Genomic DNA, 22,430 nt, shown 5'->3' on the forward strand with positions numbered 1-22,430 from the left:
ATCACTGTTATTTTTTTATATGAGAAAAAAGCGTCAGTGACCGAAAATGACTTATAATATACGATTTTAATCAACTTTTTTGTGATTTGCGAAAATGACCAACAAAATCGCAACGCGATATCAAAATCGCAACGCGATTTAGAAAATCGCAACGTTGAAAAGAAAATCGCAACGGTCAAAAGAAAATCGCAACGCGATATTCCAAGAATCGCAATGCGATTAAGAGAATCGCAACGCGATCTTCCAAGAATCGCAATGCGATTCAAAAAATCGCAACGCGATTCCAAGAATCGCAACGCGATTAAGAAAATCGCAATGCGATTCAGAAAATGAGTAAATTCTTTCAAAAGCTGTTGCATTTGTTTCTTTCTTAAGAATTTTCTCTAAAAAGATAGTATCCGCGCGGACGTGTCGAAGACACGTATTACCACGACCACGACCACGACCTGACCCGACCCGAGACGAGACGGCAGCGGCGGCGCGCGAGAGTCCCCCTTGTTCTCTTTCACTCAACAAGGAAATGGGAAATCCAAACCTTAAATACACTTCCCAATAGTGTTTCCAATACTATATGAGATTGAGCATTACTCAACACTTCAAAGAAAATATAGCAATTTTTGTAGTATTTTCCCACTTAATCCATCTAAAATATTAAAACATTTTATCAAGAGAATTAAAAGAGTTGTAGATATCTACATTTCAATTCAAACTTATACATATAGTTTTAATATGATAAAATGTTTTAATATTTTTAAATATGGATTAAGCGGGAAACATGCTACAAAAATTGCTATATTTTCTTTGAAGTGTTGAGTAATGCTCAATCCCACATAGTATTGGAAATACTATTGGGAAGTGTATTTAAGGCTTGGATTTCTTATTTCCTTGTTGAGTGAAAGAGAACAAGGGGGACTCTCGCGCGCCGCCGCCGCCGCCGTCTCGTCTCGGGTCGTGGTCGTGGTCGTGGTCGTGGTCGTGGTCGTGGTCGTGGTAATACGTGTCTTCGACACGTCCGCGCGGATACTATCTTTTTAGAGAAAATTCTTAAGAAAGAAACAAATGCAACAGCTTTTGAAAGAATTTACTCATTTTCTGAATCGCATTGCGATTCTTGGAATCGTATTGCGATTTTTTTTCTGAATCACGTTGCGATTTTCTTAATCGCGTTGCGATTCTTGGAATCGCGTTGCGATTTTCTTAATCGCGTTGCGATTCTTGGAAGATCGCGTTGCGATTCTTAGAATCGCGTTGCGATTTTCTGAATCGCGTTGCGATTTTTGGAAGATCGCGTTGCGATTTTATGAATCGCATTGCGATTCTTGGAAGATCGCGTTGCGATCTTCTTTTCAACGTTGCGCTTTTCTAAATCGCGTTGCGGTTTTGATATCGCGTTGCGGTTTTGTTGATCATTTTGGCAAATCAAAAAAAAGTTGATTAAAATCGTATATTATAAGACATTTTCGGTCACTGACGCTTTTTTCTCTTTTTTTTATTCTAACGTTGAAACTGGAGATAGACTAGAATTGAAATTCATCTCTGAATGGCTGAAGATGTCTAAACTCACTGATGAAAACGTTGCCAGCAACTTGGACACCAACAGCTTCAAAGACTTATTAGACGGTGCATGGGAAAACGTCAGCAAATACAAAATCCCATCATCTCTGGTCTCCACTGTTCATACGATCTTCCTTTTGCTTTGTGCTGCGATCAAAGAGATGGGTGATCTGACGCTTGACCAAGTTACAGAAGAGGTGCACGGAAGTTGAGAGACCCAATCATGGATGCTAAACGAAGTGAATTTGATGTCAATTTTGTCATGAAATATTTGAAGTTGCTTGTTCAAGGCTACTTTGGACTCAAAGCACGCAGGGATGACAATAGCTTGGAGAAGATTATTGAATGTTTAAAGGCCAATGAAGCTGCCTTGAGAACGGAGATTGAAAAGAAGTCAAAGGAGATAAAGGACATGGAAGACAAACAGAGGGAATTAACATCGGAGAAATGCAGGATTTGCCTGGACTCTGCTAACAAAATTTTGTGTAATACCGTCAGCATTTTTTAATTATTTCTGTAGGAGAAAAATATAACCCAAATTCAAAGAAAATCCAACACAAAGTAACCAAGGCAAATCCCAATTACAAGAAAAGAATGAAGAAACGAACATAAACAACTAATCGAACAGATATTTATATTTCAATTTAAGCTCTGAAAGTAGAGAAAATCCATCAACAAGAAAACATTAAATACTACTAATTTTACAAAGAAACCATACTTCCCGATCCTAAGAACTAGTAAACTTGGTGACAGCCTTAGTCCCTTCAGAAACAGCGTGCTTGGCCAACTCCCCCGGCAAAACCAACCTGACAGCCGTTTGAATCTCCCGAGATGTAATCGTCGGCTTCTTATTGTAACGAGCAAGCCTCGAAGATTCCTGAGCAAGCTTCTCGAAAATGTCATTGATGAAACTGTTCATAATCCCCATGGCCTTGCTCGAAATACCGATATCAGGGTGAACTTGCTTCAGAACCTTGAAGATGTAGATCTTGTAGGTTTCAACGCTCTTCTTGGATCGCTTCTTCTTCTTGTCGCCGGCTTCCTTGGGGAGTTTCTTCTCGGCTCTAGGCTTTTTCTCGGCCGGAGCCTTCTCAGCCTTTTTATCTTCTGCTGGCTTCTTCTCGGCGGGCTTCTTTTCTGCTTTTGGTGCCATTTCGGAATTTGATTCAAGATATATGATAATTCCAACAAAGAAAATACTAGAATAATTGGGGATCGAATGAGATTGATGAAGAAGTGGTATGTGAATTTAATATATATAGGGGAAAGAACGATATCTGATTGGAGGATCTTGATTTGCAAGGATCGTTGAGGTGTGAAGTAGGAACCGTTGGATTTAAGAGGATGGATTGGACGGAAAGGATTGGAATATTTCGTCGTCCAACTATTAAAATTTAAGCGGGGTTTTGTTTCATTTTCAACTTTTTTGCTGAATTGTAGCGTTTTCGCGGGTAAAGTGCTGATTGTTGAAATTTGAAAATGTGACAACCAATCGTGTTTCTCCACGTTACGATTGAAATTCAAGCCTCCCTTTTACTCACGTGATTATATTTTCCGACTCTACACAATTTTTAGACAAACCTAAACATACTTACGAAGTGTACCGCTCCGAGATAGATATGGAGAACGGATTCATAGTTAGAATCACGACTATTGTCGATCGAGGGTAAGGAAGTGTTGTTGCCATTTCTTATGAGTGTGTCGGAATTGTACTTAAGTTTTTTTTAGGATTTATTATTGGGATCGATCCAATTTAATTTTAAAAAATGTTGGGATTTAAAATAAAATAAATAAATATTTTCGGAATCGTCATCGATCTTTAGGTTAAGTAAGTTGAATACTTAAAAATACATTTTAAAAAAATAATTTTAAGAAAAAATAATTTTAAAAGATAAAAAAATGATCGGCGTTTAACCAGAAATTCATTTTGAAAAAATGGTTCGTGAGTCTATTACGTGTGAGGAAGGTTTAGTTCCCCACAACGCCCGAAATCGGTACCTAAGCGATTATACATCATCTAAAAATTGAAATTGACAAACTTTAATATACATTTAAATTGTGATCACTTTTAGAAAAATTAAAAGGAATATTATTTTGTACGAACAATCCTCGAGAATACATTTCTAGTCAAAAGGGGGTATTTTTATGGATTCCTTGTACAAAATTATATTACCCTAAATTTTAGATACAACAAATACATAAAATAGATAAAAACAAATTCATTTAAAAACATAAAATGTATTATTTTATTCGAGTAATTCTTAGAAACACACACCTTGTCAGTTAAGGGGACTTTTCATAAATTTCTCGTATAAAATAATATTTAAAAAATTTCAATTAGCAAAAAAAATTACGACTTCAATAGTAAAGAAACCAATAACACTATTCAGAATTAAAAATATAAAATTTAAGGATTGAACTGTAAAATAATTGAAAGTCCTAGCCATAAAAGAAAATAACACGCAAAAGAGGTACTAGAAAAGTAATTTAACCACTACTAAATTTCAGGACCAAAATGAAAAATGTTAAAATAGGGTACTCAAATTAAAATAAACATAAAAACAACATAACTAGTATAAAATGACTAAAACATAAACGGGGATAAACTTGAAGTTCATACCATAACAATTAAAACTTACATATATGGACTAAAATGAACAAATTACAAAGTATAAGGTTCACAGAGATGGTATTCCCACCACCCAAAAACACGAAACCCCTTTAAAACGACGTCTTATGAGGAGAGTATAAATACCCAGTAGCCGGCCAAAATGGCCTTTAACCCCCCATTTTCTCATTTACTTTCTCTCTCTAAAAGAGAGAACTCTCTCGCTTCTCTCTTCTTTTTCTCGCTAGGGTGAGGCTGACAGCCTCCGGTTACGGTCAATCGGAACTCTTCGTCGTCGCACACAGTGGCCGACGACCCCTAAGTTACCCAAAAAATGACTCTCGCCGTTTACTTAACCCAAAAATACACTCCACTCAACCTAAAGCCAACCTTAGCGTCCTAGATCTAAGGGAAACGAAGGGGTTACCTTTAGTTTTCGGTGGTTCCTCTTTTCTCTGGTGACGAGATGAGTGGCTTCGGGTGGTAAGTCCTCATTTTCTCTTTCTCGCTTATTTCTTTTTTCTTCGAAAAGGGCTCTTCCTTTTTTTATCTGTTACAGTATGGTTCCTTTTATAGGGACCTATGGTTATCCCTTCAGACCGGTTGGAGAGGAATAACCCTCTGAGTCACCAGGGCTATGGCTAACTAGGGGCAGCGTTGATTTTTAGAGATAAGGTTGGTTTGGGTCCGAAAACGATAGCGACGGTAGCTGGAATCTGAGGAGTTGGGAGTGTGTAACACACGCGCGGCAGGTGGACGGTCCAGATGGATTGGCGGTGTCGACTAGCTGCTGAGGGTTAAAAAACCCTAAATATAATACTTTATGGACTATTGGATCTAGATCAAATCCAACGGTTGAAAATGGAGGCAGATGTAGCTTTCAGTAGAAACCCTAGGCAGGTTTGGGTCAGTGACTTGGGACGGGTTGGAGGGCTGGTCCTAGGCCTAGATTTGTTGTAGTTGGGCTTGCTTAGGATGAAATGTAATTATTTAATAATAATAATAATAATAATATTGATATTATCGAGACGAAAACCACTGTCTACAGTTGCCCCTCTTTTCTTATTCTTGTGTCAATAAGAATAGGGCAAAGACGAAGAGACAATGAGTTTTTGCCCAGTCGACTTAATGCTTTGAAATCTGATGGGATCTGTGTCACTGTTTCTCCAGGGCAAATCATATCGACAAACGTTGACTCATTCCCCTGTTCTTCATGAAAACTTGAATCGAGGTTGATTTGTTTTACTACTCTTTAGGGGAGATCATACTCGAGAAGAATTTTTGATCCACTTTGCTACTCTTCAGGGAAAATTGAATCGAACTTGATTTGCTTCGCTGCTCTTCAGGAATACCAAATCTAAAAGATTGATTCCTCTTCGGGAGAAATTCAAGGAAGACAACACTGAAATATTGACTCCTCTACACGAGAAAGTCAAGAATAATAATACTGAGATATTGACTTCTCTTCACGAGGAAGTCGAGAATAACAAAGATTGACTTCTTTTCACGAGGAAGTCGAGAATAACAAGATTGACTCATCTTTGGAGGAGTCAGGAATAACAAAGATTGACTTCTCTTCACGAGGAAGTTAAGAATAAAAAATATTGACTTCTCTTCACGAGGAAGTCAAGAATAACAAAGATTGACTCATCTTCGCGAGGGAGTCAGGAATAACAAAGATTGACTCCTCTTCGCGAGGGAGTCAGGAATAACAAAGATTGACTTCTCTTCGCGAGGGAGTCATGAATAACAAAGATTGACTTCTCTTCACGAGGAAGTCATGAATAACAGAGATTGACTTCCTCGTGACAAAGACTAACTTCTCTTCACGAGGAAGTCAAGAATAACAGATTGAATCATTTTCGCGAGGGAGTCAGAATAACAAAGATTAACTCCTCTTCACGATGAGTCAGGAGTAACAAAGATTGACTTCTCTTCACGAGGAAGTCAAGAATAACAAAGATTGACTTCTCTTCACGAGGAAGTCGAGAATAACAAAGATTGACTCCTTTTTACGAGGGAGTCAGGAATAACAAAGATTAACTTCTCTTCACGAGGAAGTCAAGAATAACAAAGACTGACTTCTCTCACGAGGAAGTCATGAATAACAAATATTGACTTCTCTTCATGAGTAAGTTAAGAATAACAAAGATTGACTTCTCTTCACGAGGAAGTCAAGTTGAAGTTTCAAGGGAAATGATTTTTAATAAGACAAGATTGAGTTTCTTAGTAGACATGTTTTAAGAAAGCCACGATTGAAGTTTCTAGGGAAACCAACTTAAGAGAGACAAAAATTTCTCAAAATAAATTTTAACAGACATCCTCATGAGGGAGATCAACATTTACCATGTATGTATGAACTGATGTACGGTGCAATGACACAAATTCATATATGTATAAATACATATTTTTTTTTAATCCATGAGGGGACGGCTGCAAGAGCGATCTTCATTCTTTTCCTGATTAAGTTATCTTTACTTTTGTTTGCACCAGCGTGCTCTCTTGCAAGTCTTGAGTTGTGTCAATTTCTTCTTATCCCCAAAAAAAATTTGCCCTCGATAAGATGGCTTTATTCGCCGAACCTGTGTAGAAATTCAATAGAGCTCTCATTTTTGAAAGGAGAATCTACCATCTTTGGATACTATGTATATGACTATGCCAAACTAGGCAAATATCAATGGGAAAACATGGTCTATTCTAATTTGACTCTTGAAACACATCAAAGGGATGGTCTATCCTAATTCCTTTCACGTCTCACATCTAATCTGATCTTGAACAAGGCTATTTGTACCACATCATGTCGATACAACATCTCATCGTTCAATCTTAATTGGATCCACTAATTTATTATCGTTAAAATTTCATCACATTCTAAAGAAATATTCACTATTCCTCACTTTTAACCTTGGGGTTGTAAAAGACAACCTTCATCTTGGGTAAAAAATGGAAACACTATATGATCGCAGCATGATCAACACCATAGTTATTGGTTCGTAAAACATTCGACAACACATTCATCATTTCATGTGGCTTTTGTCTAGATTTTTCAACCAAGAGATCTTTGCATAGTGTTCAGAGCTTTTGTATAGCATTACAATGACACCAAAACTCAGTGGGAATATAAGTGAGACGCTTCGGCTCACCAACATTAATGCATGTGAAATCACCAGAATAATGCAACTGTGTGATGGACAAATGATCATATATGGTAAGCTCCATGTTTCTATTTCACCATTTTCATTCATCACACCCTTATGTCTCAATAAATGTCTGCTTAAATCATGATCTTGTATTCCGAATAATTATGGGCCTTCAAAAAAGAATGTCTCAACATTTATTATTTCTTGTCAATATGGGCCTATAAAATGCACAATCAATTTCCTAACCGAATAGCCTTATGCGGAGTGGAACATTCCATATACATATTAAGGTCATGTAGTTGGATTCTTATGGATTCTTTTTTTTTTTATTAAAAATCTCAATCGAATATGTTTTAAAATGTTATCAAAAAATAGAAAAATTTAATGAATTGTTTTTTTCAATAAGGTGTTACATAAGGTCGTAACTTTTTTTTCTGAATGGATAAAATACTTACAGAAAATCCTAAAAGCGAGAAATTTTTAGAAAAAAATATTGTGCAACAAATGCAGCTTGAACAATAAGCTTAAAAATACTGTAACAATTCAATTAAAATGAATTATTCAAAATAAAAAGAATGCTAATAACCCATTTGAAATGAGATAATATCATAATACAACCGCAAGAAATTTCGATATACCAGATTGTTTCAAAACGACCCGAACAAAGATAAAACAGACTGAGCATTTTCTAGGCGGGCGGCAATGGCAAGCGCTACGTCACAGCATCATCTGCCTCTCATGGTTTCACAGCTTTGGGGGAACCCAAAATGAAGCTACGAAAGTAGTAGACAGAAACAGGGTTTTCGTGGTTTTTGCCTAGAAGAAAGCAAAAAAAGACTCGAAAGGTAAAGCATATTGTTTCTTATCTAGTTGAATTTTTGTTTCTTTTTGTTCTTTTTATTTATAATTTGGTTGAGTGATTGTTGTTAATGATGGGTTTCAGATAATATTGAAGGAAGATGTGGAATACCTGGGGAAAAAAGGGCAGCTTTTGGACGTGAAAGCCGGGTATTTCAGGAATTATCTTTTAGCTATGGGAAAAGCCCAGATTATCACTTCTTCTTTGCTTAAGTAAATTTTAATCTCAATCTCTCTTCATTCTTTAATCTTTAATTTTATTTTCAATTTGTATTGCCTTTTCTTGCTTTTACAATAGTATTCAATTAAGAAATAGAAGGAAACCTACATTTGATATTTTGATTTGGGAGTAAAACTTATAAGCATACACGATTGGGGAAATAATTAGTGGTTTTTCTCCGCAGGGAAATGAAAATGGAGGAGGAAAGAATTGAAGCAGAGAAGCAACGGGTAATTTCAGTGACTTATGTTTTGAATTTTCGATGTTAGCAAATATTATTGTGGTCATTTATTCCTATTAGGCCACTGAACATCTGAGTGATTTGAAACTGAAAGAAAGATTGCTATGTCAAATTGAATCTTCCTTTATTGAAGTGAACCTTGTCTTAGCTTGTTTGTGTTTCTGTATATGTGTCTGTTCTGACAGTATGGAGTAATATTGGGAAGTTTTTTTTATGGTGTTGAGTGTTCAGTTTGAACGAACACTTGCTTCATTTGCTCCAAACTGGTATTCAATGAAGAAATTATGCTAATGTCTTTTCCGCATGGTGTTTTATGGCCGTTTCCTAGCTTGCTGTTTGTGGTTTTACCAGGGTAATATGTTATATCCATGCCTGTGAACTCATAGTCTTGTTATGATCTTGTTTTACTCCAGGTTAAAGAAGAAGCACAAACAACTTGATATTCGAAACTGTTGGAGTTTTTAAGGTGAAGCGAAAAGGTGGAAAAGGAAAGCAAATTTTTGGAAGGTGTGTAGGATCATGAAAGCATTCATATTTTAGTTTTTATCTTATCATATTTGACTCTGACATTCACTTGTTTTTGTCAGTGTTACTGCACAAGATCTTGTAGACATTATCAAGGCACAACTTCATAGGTACCAACCGTAAAATCTTTGTGGGATTTAATTGTTAACAAGCAGCATAACTCTGCAATTTATTCACAAAATGAATTTGCATGATTGCATCAAATAAGAATTCAAGCTTTTTGCCTTAGTTTATGTATAGCCCCTCTGTCGTTCTTAATGAAATATGCATCTGCAGTTACAGTGAACAAATGAAGCTGACAGATTGATGCTTATATTAGTTTGATTCTGTTAACAGTTATGCAATCATGAATCATTTGCTTTTTGTTAGTGAACTGATATTCTGTAAGTATTGGTATCACCCCTCTAGTAATGATGTTAAATTTGGTTTCTATATGTTTTTAGCTGGATGAATAGCCTTCCAAATATGGACTCCCATATCCAACGGATATTGCTATTTAAATTTGGATTGATATTTAAAGAATTGCAGATGTCCGATCAGCCTTCATCTTTAGCCATGGTTGCTTAATTTTTCAACTACTTTCGTGTTGGATCTGTAGGGATGCGGACAAGAGAATTATTTCCAGATATCAGGGAAACAGGAGAATATATTGCAGAGCTGAAGCTCCACCCTGAAGTTACTGCCCGGGTCAGAGTTATTGGTTGTGCCAATTGAAGACAAGTTCTTCTCTGAAAATGGGCATGCGGCTTTGGTGGCCATTTTCATCAGTCTAGTTATGTGAGCATCTGAATCTGATCATAACATTAATTGTAAACGTAGTAGTCTTTTCTTGAAGCTAGTCAGTGAAAATCATTCTTGACCTTGGTTTCTTACAAAATTTTGCTATTGGTAGCTTTCCCGGACAAGTAACTTAGACCGAGACTTGAAGGATATTAATTTTTGTTCCCAAATGTTGAAAGCTATGTTACTCTGATTTTGAAATATTCTACAAATTCATGAAAAAGAAAATAAAACTCTGAAAGAATTAAAACATTCCTGTGTCAAGTATATATCTGTATAGTAGTGGAGCATAGAAAGAGAAGGCACTTCTCTTCTCGACACCATGTCTGGATCAGTTAAGCACTCATATGATAATGTCTGATCCATGATACCAAATGCAGTCAAAAGTTTCACAACCTTCAATTTTTCTGATTCCAGGAGGTACAGGATCCGGGGATACTTCAAAATGGTGCCTGTTAAAGTGTGTGGCAACCTGTGATTATTTTTTTGGGGAGGGGTTGAACATGTATTACATTTATTTGTATTTCCATTTCATTATTGTCTTTAGAACGTACTGAGACATTGAAATAATTCATATAGATTGCTTAATTTTATTTCAAAAAACTATTCTCTATGGCTCTATATTGTTCTAACATGGGATAGTATTTCCGTTTACCATCCGTATTTGAACTGCATGAGAAAATATCTGGGATTCGTATTTGAACTTTCTGGACACAAAAAAGTAAAAGATGTTGCTGCCCAGGATCGAACTGGAGACCTTCAGTGTGTAAGACTGACGTGATAACCACTACACCACAGCAACTTTCTGTTTCCATGATTTATCAAAGTTACATATTTAAAGCTTTAATATATGTTGCAGTCTCAAATTTACTAAAGGGGAGGGGGACCTGATCATATGGACCAAAAATTTTAAGTTTCTCGTGGAATGTATTGAAATACTTGGTCCTTGATAAACCAAAATTTTAACTCCAAACAATTTAATTACATGCCTTCATCCGCATGCATGATAAAACTACAAGTAGATGATTGATATTCCATTCACACATACTTTTCATTTGGTAACTACCATAACCATTCTAGAAACCTAACTTAACCAAAACAAATCAGGTAGGCAACATCTCACCAAAAGAGAAACACTAACCTCACCACCTAGTTGTTTGGATTATTTTGCTAACCGGTGGAAAATATTGTTACTAATTTATTCGTGTCCTTTTAGCATCAAGCTTATGTAAATCGAGTCGTTGTTTTCGACTCAAAAATCTATTTCTTGAAAGTTGAGTGAGCAAGAGGATTGCTAGAAGTTTGTATTGTGTATAATTTATTTATTTAATCCATATACTTTAATTTGGTCAATTTTAATCACTATACACTTATTCAAATTTTAGAATTTTTGTTCTCACTCAAATAGTAAATGTAGTCTAGCTAAATTTCAAGTATAGAAATGTTTTAAAAAATAAAATTAAAATACAATGACTAAATTCAGTAGAAAACTTTAACCTTTCTTGAGGGTTATTATTACTAAAAAAGCACACCAAAACATATTCTATAATATTATTGGCTTATATGGTTGTCAAAGTTAGCAAAAACCTTGAAGCTTTGGTCACTTTCATGATAACATGACCCTAAAAAAACAAGAGAGAAGCACAAAAGCTGAAAGCCAAGAGATTTGGATAGCCGTCCAGCGGTGAAGTTAAAGGCCACGCTGTATTTTAAGAGATGTATAACATCATCTACGGTCCACAAGTCACTTTGTTGGACAATACTCTAAAAAAATACCCTTTATGTGATGTGTGTGGTGTAGATATACAATATTCTATTGCCGTAGGTCATGGGCTACTGTTAGTCGGTTCCAATGGGATGCGAAAACCCTTTTTTAGTAGTTTAGGTTTCAAATTTTGAGTGCTATTTAGAAATACTTGGCTGATAATAATCAGTGGTTAATAATTATTGATGTAATAATGACATTTTCTCCACACACAAAAAAAAAAAAACTGATTTAGGTAATAAGTTTGAGGCCTTTGTTTATTATATTTTATATGTAAAATAATTTGATGAGAATAATTGGGAGCTGGTTATATATACGACAAGGCAGCAACATGTGTAGATGTCAAAGATGATGATCTTGACATCTGTTTCTCTTTTATATTTGGACATGATCTCACGCAAAGTGTCCACATGATTTGCTTACCAACATTTACTCTCTTTTTTTTTTTAACAATTTCTACTAAAGGTAGAGGAAGGAGATTTTTTATTTTAACATTTACCTAAACGTGCACTTAACAAACTCCATTTATACACCAAGTGAAGTGAGTAAATTCATTAAGGCCATGCTTCATATTACGAGAATTCATTTGATTAAATAATGAGTAAATGGACTAATGTCAATTCAGTTAAGTGACTTGCAAACTAAGGGATATTGTAGGTAGTTAATTAGGTGTGTGGTACTTCATTTTCATTTGCTTTTTTAACACTTTTTTTCTAATTATTATTTTTACTGATAATCAATGAACCCTTCATATTTTCAACAATAATGATAAATATATTAATAGAAAAAATATAAATGGGATCTAGCTTAACCTGCAGAAACTTTAAAGCAGGAGGAAAAAATATAGAATAATGAAGGATAATAAATGTAGTGATCCATAAGTTGGGCAGTTAACAACTGATCAGCTTTTTCATCCATTTATTCTCTGTCATTTGATGAAACAGACTGTGGCATGTTGTGTGTGAGAGAGAGCGACTGTGAGAGTGAAGGAAAGAATATATTTTAAAGAGTATTTTTAGCTTTATTAATCGAACTCAAAGGAAAGATAACCTAATCCACGACTTTAGGTTGTGGTGCTGCTGCTGCCAAAAGATAATGAATAATCCGAATTTTAATTTGTATTCTATTTTCAGAATTTGAGATAAAAGAAAATTAAAGGAAATTGGTCCATCAAATAAATATGCTTCCATCACTCACTTTTCGTGAATGGAAGGCAACCATGAACACTAACCACTTACTAGCTCAAAGTACTCAGCTTCAACAAGTAGATCATCAAAATTAAGAACTTAAAAAAATTATTAAAGAAGTCAAAGAATACAGTTGATAATTGCAGATAGTATTGAATTGAAATAATACTAATTATATTGATTCATGATTTCTTCTTTTGTTCTTTTTTTTTTTGGGGGGGGGGGGTTAGTAATGACAATCTACCAAAGCTGGTGTGGAGAAAACAATAGCTTGTTTGGGTGCTCCGAATTGGAACTTGGATTCCCTGGGATCATCTTCTGGTGCAGGGAGATTAAGATCCAATGATAGAATACTTCTAGGCTTGATTCCATCGCCACTGTTGGACTCAATTGGACTGCTAGTAGAATCAACACTCACGGCAGCTTGATTGCTTGCTGTAGCAGCTGCGGCCGCCGCCCTGTGCCGTCTCATGTGGCCTCCAAGAGCTTGACCCGACGAGAATTCAGAGCCACAGATTGAACACTCGTGAATCTTATTACCCTTGTTCGCATAGCAATTAGCCTTTTTGCTGTTGTTGCTTACTTGTGAAGCAAAAACTGCAGGATTTCTCTGTTGAATTGATCAGTGTCTTCAACAGTCTGATCTTTGACTGCCGAAACAAGTGGTTTATTCTCATCCGCCATGCCTCCCTTGGGCTTCTTGTGGTCGCCCTATGCCCTCCTAGTGCTTGGAACGATGGGAATGATCGGTTACAGGTTACACTCGTACGCATAAGCTCCAGCCTTGCTTGTCATCGCAGTAACCATCTCGAATTTCTCATCAATATTCTTCCTTTTCGGACCATCACTTTGTGCTAACATGATCAAGCAATTAGCCATGTCTTCTTCTTCTTCAGTGCTCATAAATCTCACCGGAAGTAACCGGAGACGATATTGAATTGTATTCCTCCGCCACTCCACCACCAGCATCACCGCCACAAGCACTCGAGGAACTAGAAGTGACGGTGATACCAAAGAGGGACGATGACCTTTGCGCTTGGTACGTTGGCTTTGATGACCAAGGCTTGATGATCAAATTCCTGATCTTGAGCTTGCATATCCACCCCTCCCTCAAAGATAAAGAAAAGGAAATCGAAATAAGGCAGGTGACCTAACAAAGTAACAGTCTAGGAGTTACAGAAAACAAATGAATGAAGCAAAGATGGAGAGAGTAGTGGGAGTTTATTAGCGAACAGGTGATAAGAGTAGTTGGTATTGAAAACTTTTCTAGTATTAAGAGAGCCACCCCGTGAATAGTTACCATCACCATATGTTTTAGTTTCCAACTTTCAAAGCTGTTATTACCAGTAGGATGAAAAGCCTTATTTTCACTTTTTATTTTTTAGAGCATTCATCATTAATAAACCCATAATAAAAATTAATTAATTCCCACTTCTTTTATTCCTTAATTCAGTGATTTTTTAATTATAAATTTCATTTTAATAAATAAGTATATTTAAAATTAGGGATGAAAGATAAGTGTAGGTAAAGATTAGAGTTGAGAATTAGGCGTATACAGGGTGCTGAAAAAAGTGGCAAAAGCTTGAGTTAGCGTCAACAACGATTTAAAGATATTATATTATGAGATAAATTTATTAAATTTAACTGAAAAAATATTTTAAATAAAAATATTAAAAATATATTTAAATAAATATGATAATTTAAATTTTGAGAGAATAATTTTTCCTGCCCGTCCCTGTTGTTATCCCTGATTAATACACAGTTGAATTCAGTTGGTGTTAACTTTCTCGCAGACAGTTTGGCAGCCGAGCTAATATATATATGCCCTAATAATTAAAAATAAATAAATAAGCCATTAAAATCAAATTGGGGAATTGCAATTTAAGAGCATAGCAAGCTACCCTCATTTCTCATGGAAAGCTCGCGGGAAAAGGCTGCAACTAGGGTTACCCAATCCAACAAGAAAAGAAAGGGAGACAACTCATCAACTGTCAAACCCTAAAGGTTGCATATTTGGATATGGTGATGTCAAGTGGGCTTTTGTTGAACAGAGGATGCTTACTTCATAAACCATAAAAGGCATGTCAACATGGCTTCTGTGACTATTTTTATTAACTCCTGAATAATTACATATTTTTCGCCCACCACATGTATAATATAATTAAAACAATTTCCTCCCACCACCTTTCATTATAAATTTAATACAGTTTGCTTAAATTTTAACTTATAGATCTAAGATACCACGGTCTATTAATAGATAGTGATGACCTTTAATTAATTCGGGTTTAGGGTTTAATTTACACTCAAAAAGTTAGTGCGATATCTAATTATATCCAAATTAAATATTAAAAATTTCCTGAAAAAAGTTAAAACATTCTCTTTTAAAAAAACTGATAAAATCAAAAACCCCAAATGAGTGTAAGTTGGGAGTAACGCCAAATTAAAACCCTAAACATGAATTAACGATGTTAGGAAGAAAAAAAGTGTAAGTGCAAAATTAGTAATGTCGCGTGTCTTCTGTTTGGGTCACGTTTGCTGTTCTTAGACGAATGCCTAATCCTCGTGCTTCTCGCCCAACAAAATTAATTTGCTTTAATTTGTCTTCATTATCATTTTTGTATCCCAACCCTAATTTGAGGGCCTTTGGGTGCGGATCAATTCTTCAGATAGATTCATTGTACAGTATTTCACTTTAAGTATTATACCCACAATTTTTATCATTCTTTTTTTAAGAAATATGAATTTTATTAGTTTTTTTTTGGAAATTGATAAAGTTAAAATTCATTTAAAGCAATGAAAGGGGGAAAAACAATTTTCCATAAAACTTTATTTATAAAATAAAAAACATAATTCAACAGAGATTCACTGTCCTAACACACAATAAAACAAAGTCATCTGCCCCTAATCATTTAGAAGTTTGTTAATTTTTTCATTATCTCTCAAGTCTTATTTAATTAATTTACATGAGAAAAAAAAATATATACATTGATAACCGTCTTGCTATCAAAATAATTCATGGCTTCTTAATAAATAAAAATGAAAATGTAATATAGAGAAGCAGAGTCAATCCACAGGGACTGTGGTGTTTTTGATTTAATAAAACTCTTTCTTGATTTTAGAAAAAGATAGAATTCCAGATGAAGCTGAAAAGATATATTAAAATAAAATAAAAAATATATATAATAAATATTATAGTAATAAATAGAAAGAGGGATTTTTTTAAAGTTGTGGTTAAAATAAAAAATAAGAATTAAATAAAAGAAAAAAAATAATAATTAAATAAACAAATTAAAGAGATTAAGATAAAGAGAAAGTTATTGTGAAAGCAGCCTCAGACTTCAGCTTCGCCTCAAATTCCTCGGATCATCGAAACAAATTTTTACTTCAAGATTCACGTAAGCTTACAAGAACAATTCTTCGCTGCCAACTCGGATTGTATCGTTTCAACAACAACTGATTCCGATCTCAGTTTCCTCTTAGCAAACAATTTGTTAAGTGTGTTCTCGGGAAGTTGAATATGCTTCAATAAAAACTTCTTCAAACATTAACCATAAACAATATCCGGACCAATGTCGAAATAGTTTTGATTTGAAAAGTAAGCTTCAGAAAACATAGAGAAAATCCGAAGCGATTTAAGTACCTTACAATTCTCATGTTTGGAATTGAGCCTTCGCTTTAGTCTTCGGCTTGAAAGAAAATTAGCTAAGCATAACCAAAGTCATACTTAGCATAATAGAAAAGTATGCGAAAAATAGAGAGAAAACTATAGAGAAAAGAAGATTATTCTCAAGTGAGAGAGATATGTTTCTAAGCTCACCCTTAGAGGGTATTTATAGCCTTCAAAATCCTAAAAACAAGCTAAAACATCTTAAATCCTAATTAAAACACTTAAAACTATTTAAACTAAAATACCTAAAAAAATAATAATATAATATTCTAAATCTTAATTAAAATACTAAAACCTATTTAAACTAAAATACAAAGATAAAATATAATGTTTAAAATATTATCCTAAATTTGAGTTTAATTCAAATCCGAATTCCAACTAACTTTGATTCTGAAAATAAAAATCTGCAGAATTATGTCTTTTTTGTGCAATTTTCATAATCTTACGTCTTGTACATAAAATAAATTAAAATGAACAAATAAATCACAAAATCAATAATTAAAGTAATTTAAAAAAAAAGTATTAACTAAATTAAACACTTATCATAGATCTTAGTTACTGTGTATTTATAACTTTTTTTATAAATAAACTCACTTCCGCACACCCGCATAAAACAAAATTAAGTGTAAACAGGGGTTTCAGGGTCAGCCACTTTAAATAGAAAATTATGCGAAAAATAGAGAGAAAACTATAGAGAAAAAGAAGATTTTATTCTCAAGTGAGAGAGATATGTTTCTAAGCTCACCCTTAGAGGGTATTTATAGCCTTCAAAATCCTAAAAACAAGCTAAAACATCTTAAATCCTAATTAAAACACTTAAAACTATTTAAACTAAAATACCTAAAAAAATAATAATATAATATTCTAAATCTTAATTAAAATACTAAAACCTATTAACTAAAATACAAAGATAAAATATAATGTTTAAAATATTATCCTAAATTTGAGTTTAATTCAAATCCGAATTCCAACTAACTTTGATTCTGAAAATAAAAATCTGCAGAATTATGTCTTTTTTGTGCAATTTTCATAATCTTACGTCTTGTACATAAAATAAATTAAAATGAACAAATAAATCACAAAAATCAATAATTAAAGAGTAATTTAAAAATAAAGTATTAACTAAATTAAACACTTATCATAGATCTTAGTTACTGTGTATTTATAACTTTTTTTATAAATAAACTCACTTCCGCACACCCGCATAAAACAAAATTAAGTGTAAACAGGGGTTTCAGGGTCAGACACTTTAAATAGTTAAATTGGGAGTTCAGTTCTCTTAATATTTTTAAATTAAAAAAATAGAATTATATTGTAACACTTTTTAATTAGTGTTGGGTTAAAGATGATAACCGTATTTTTTACTTTTTAGCATTAAAAGCATGGATATGGCTCATGCTAGTTTATAGGAAAGAAAAGGATGCCAGGTCTAAAAGGGGATATTTTTATTATTTATAATTTAAAAACTCTTCAATTTGACTTGTGCTAGCTAGAATAGATCTAACTTGTGATTGGATTTAAACTAATTTTGATTAATTTTCTGTTATTTCAACAAATTAACTTGATATTTCATTTCACTAATTTGTTTGCGTTGCTTTGATCTGTTTAAACTAGGCTCTAAAGCATTCTCGAATTTATTTTTTGCCTGAGTTAGTGTACTTATTGTGCAAAGCAACTTGTTTTTTTTTCCTCATCATCATTTATTAGTTTTTTATTTTTATATATAGTGAAGTGATGAAGTCAGATCCAACTAAGGCTATGGATGGCAAAAAAACAAAATCGAAAATCGAATTAAACGGGGATAGGGAAAAATTATTTATGCTAAACGGGGACGGGGATGGAGAAAAATCGTTTATATTAAACGGGAACGGGGACAAGTTTAGTAATTCCCGCCCCGATTACCTGATTACCCGGCCCGATACCCAGCCCTATAAATATTAAAAATAATTATTATATATATAATATTAATAAATTTAATTTAAATTAATATATATATATATATGTATCCAGCCTGATACCCGTTTAAATAACCGTTTATGCTAAACGGAATATCCGTTTCCCTGCGATTTTTTCCGATTACCCGATGAGTATCCCCTTTTAAATCCCCACAATTTTTTAAACATATACGGGTTTTTAAAACAAGAACGGGACGGAGGGATCAATACCCGCCCGAACTCAGCCCGTTACCATCCCTAACTAAGGCGGGAGATATAAGGATTTAGCTCGGCTGATTCAATACATAAAATATTATATTCATTTGTCAAGTCATCTTTTTCATAATTTATTAGTAAAAGCCAATAAAAGCCACTTGTATGGTAGTTTTGTTACTAAAGTTTAATATAAAGTTAAGAAAAAACGTTATTGAAAATATTAATATTTTTTAATATTTTCGGTAAAATATTATTTAAAATGTTATTTTTTTATATCGAAAATATTAATTTCGCTGCCTAAAATGAATATTTTCGATATTAATATTTCCGTTAGAAAAAATAACATTTTAGGTATCGCTAGATATTAATATTTTCAGTAGAAAAAATAACATTTTATGTAACACTCTACCGAAAATATTAAAAATTATTAACATTTCCGATAATGTATTTCTTAACTTATATTAGGCTACCTTTCTTTAAAAATCATAGGTGCAAGTATAAAAAGGCTAATTAATAAACATTAATAAATAAAGAATAAATCCAAGAGATATTGGTACACCGAGTTTACAAGCAAAAATAAAGCAAAAAGTTAAAAGAAAAGTTTAAATTGCATGCGAAATAACTCAAAAAGAATTGTGACATAATCTTCAACTCTTTTACGGAGAGTCCGGAACTTAGTTAAAACAGTATTTTAATAATTAAAGTTTAATTCTTAATATGTATAATTTTAAACTTTAAATTAAGATTAGAAAAAGAAAAAGAAAAAAATGATGATTTGGTAGGTTAATGGTAGTTGAGGGATGACTTAGTAGCAGATATGATGCTTTTGAGAAGTCATAACTACTGGGTGAAGAAGGAAGAGAAAAAAATAAGGGCAGCGGTAGCTATCAAATCAAAGTCCTTTACACTAAATGACTTTATGCCAACTCCATCCCTTAGATTAGGCTTCACACTTCTACTACTACTACTACTTTACACTCTTGTTCTTACTTGGAGCTCACATTGCCTTGTGATTTAAGCCTTAAATCTCCTCATTAAAGTTAACCCAACCATCTTTAACTCATTCGTATTAATTGCTGCTACCCACTTCAAATAAAATGTCACACCCTGAAGTTGAGGCAAAATTTGAGGACCAAGTTGTAAGATTCCCAAGAATTATGTTGATTTCGTTCTTCTGCAGTCGGGGTAAGTGTTTCAACCTTTTTCTTTTGGTTCCAATGAATTTGGCTTGCTTTTTAACGTTGATATGACTTGGTATTGATGTTTTAGAGATCTTCCAACCCCTGTTTCCGTCGCATGTGTCGCCACGCGCTGACAATTCGTGTGGGGCTCCTTACCGATACATGAGTTTTTTGGAACCAGTCCAGCCAGACTGAACTTGATCGAGTTGAGTCAACTCACTGAGCCAACTCGTTGAGTCAACCCTGTTGAATAACTCAAAAAGAGTCAACTTAATGACTTTGACTACCGATGACTTTGACCAAAGTTGAATTTGACTTTGACCGACTTTGAGATCGACCAAAAGTCATATTTTTGAAAAGTCATATTTTACGTTTTTCGACGTCCTGAGTCCGTTTTTAGGAATGTTTCACAAAATTCGAACCTGATAAGCTGTTTTTCACTGATTAACCTCCCGATTCAATCCGCTTTCACAATTAAGTTCCATTTTTTATGCAATTTCTGTTGATATGTATTTGAGATATTATTGGACATTGAATTCAAGTTTGAGAGTGATCGAATAGAGTGTGAATGTTTAACTGGTGTAGCTTGAGAATAGAGGTAATCTTTACTACCCTATGCATGCTTTACGATACATGTTGGTATTGCTAAGTGCATGGATGATATTTGTCTCATATATAGTTATTATTTCTAAACTAGATTCGAATGCGGTAAAAAAGTAATTGAATAAACTTTGATGGCACGTATAAGAATTAGAAGATTTATAAGGAACAATTCCAAGTTCCGTGATTAACCAGTGAAGCGTTTACCTGATAACCCTTAAAATTTGATTACTCTTGTTAAAAATTAAAACACCAAAATACCTAGATGAAAAATAAAATTACCCTTGAGGTAAAAATAACCAAAATTGACCCTGATTAAGAAATACCCTGAGAATTCGTATCTAATCCGATAAATTACTGAATTAATTGTTAAGTTCCTATTTTGTTCGGAAGACTTATGATAAACAGTTCGTAACCTCTGAGAAGGCACTAGATCTAGAATTTCTGATTTATGAGCATACACCCGAAGACTAACTTATCAAAAGTACTCTTATTGTCAGAATTGTTTGAAGTGACTTAATAATGACAAGTTTGAACTAAATGGAAAGACTGAACGGAAAGAAAGGATTGAAGCACCCTTGAACTGTAAAAGACCAAAATCCCTGAAGTGTGAAATAACCTAAAATACCCCAAGCCTTGGAATGATTGAATACCCTTAAGCTCAGCATGATAAGTCTACCTCGAATACCAAATGATCTAAATACCCTCATGACTTGGATTAAGTAAATGCCTTTAGATAACTTCTGAAGATAATGGTGAAACTTTAAATGTTGTGACGCCCTTGAGGTTTATAAGTATGACCAAGTAGGTTGATCATTCCTAATACTATTACAATACAGAAAGTAAATAAATACCTCTTAAATACATGTTTGTCTCCTCATGATCCTCCAAAGATGGTTGAAGGTTATTAGTTCATTCTGCTGTGCAACGAGTTTTAAGAAATGAATATTCGTGAAGTTTCTCTACCTACATATTGATAAGTGTTGTCTTTGATGAGAATTATACAGTGCGATTGGAATTGAAAACCTGTTAAATGCTTGAAATCTGGAATTATGTAAATCGTTGTATACCCTTATTAAATTGATTTATCAAACTTCTCAAGAATTAAATGACTAAAATGCCCTTTTAAGCCTGATTGATGGATCACTTAGAAATGTCTAATCCTAAATAAAAATTGATGCAATAATTCATGAATACCTTGTTGATATATATGAATACTATGATCTTGATAAATCACTTCCTAATGACTGATGAATTCGTTATCTATCAAACCTTTTTTTATGGTGACCTCGTTTATGAATTCAATCAGTTTGCAGAAGTTTCATGTTTTCCCCGCTTGATAATTGTCAAGTACCTCCGAAAAATAACTATATCCTTTAGTGTGTTCCCTATGTGCTATATGATTATTTTATCTGTCCTGAATATGATTTACCGAAGTTACTGATTTGTTGAATCTTTTAACTGTTCGATATTATGATTTATTGAAGTATTGATTTATTGTTTATGACAATGGTTAGTTACATGTTTTCACTATAAATCGTTCTTGATTTATGGATATGGAATCTACTATTTACTATATGAACCAATTATTGGGATATTGTCTAGGTAGGATTTTGGAGTATGGAGGTTCATTCTGATCAAGCTGGTAATTCTTTACGGACCTAAGGTGACCTTGGTAAGCTTTGAGGCCCAAGGATTTTCTTGGTTAGGCCCTAAGGTACTTCCTTAGGTAGACTCTTAGGCCCTAAGGTATTCCCTTGGGCAGGCTCTCAAGCCCCAAGATATTCCCTTAGGTTGGCACCTATGCCCAATGGGCCTAAGGTAAGTCCTTATGGATGTAGTTATGAGGTATTTTGTTTAGGGTTTAGTGTTTAGAGTTTAGGATTTAGGGTGTGTTCCAACAAAGAGAAATGTGTACAGATCTTTTAAAAACATTAATAGTTTAAAACATATT

The 22,430-nt window shown here is 33.9% G+C and overlaps 1 protein-coding gene, 1 non-coding gene and 2 pseudogenes across 2 annotated transcripts; 1 reads left to right on the forward strand and 3 right to left on the reverse strand.

Annotated features, from left to right (window-relative positions):
- Positions 1-2,213: 2,213 nt before the first annotated feature.
- LOC120212112 (histone H2B-like) lies at positions 2,214-2,794 on the reverse strand. Its single transcript, XM_039210533.1, has one exon. The coding sequence runs from the start codon at positions 2,705-2,707 to the stop codon at positions 2,282-2,284; it is 426 nt and encodes a 141-aa protein (XP_039066464.1). The 5' UTR covers positions 2,708-2,794; the 3' UTR covers positions 2,214-2,281.
- Positions 2,795-8,004: 5,210 nt separating this feature from the next.
- On the forward strand, positions 8,005-10,501 carry LOC120210675 (annotated as a pseudogene).
- Positions 10,502-10,655: 154 nt separating this feature from the next.
- On the reverse strand, positions 10,656-10,728 carry TRNAV-UAC. The gene has a single exon. It is a non-coding gene; the product is annotated as a tRNA-Val (tRNA).
- A 2,373-nt stretch (positions 10,729-13,101) lies between these two features.
- LOC120210175 lies at positions 13,102-14,094 on the reverse strand (annotated as a pseudogene).
- Between the last annotated feature and the right edge of the window lie 8,336 nt (positions 14,095-22,430).

This window comes from Hibiscus syriacus, unplaced genomic scaffold, assembly GCF_006381635.1.
Source record: "Hibiscus syriacus cultivar Baekdansim isolate YM2019G1 unplaced genomic scaffold, ASM638163v2 tig00000715_pilon, whole genome shotgun sequence".
Classification (NCBI taxonomy): Eukaryota; Viridiplantae; Streptophyta; class Magnoliopsida; order Malvales; family Malvaceae; genus Hibiscus; species Hibiscus syriacus.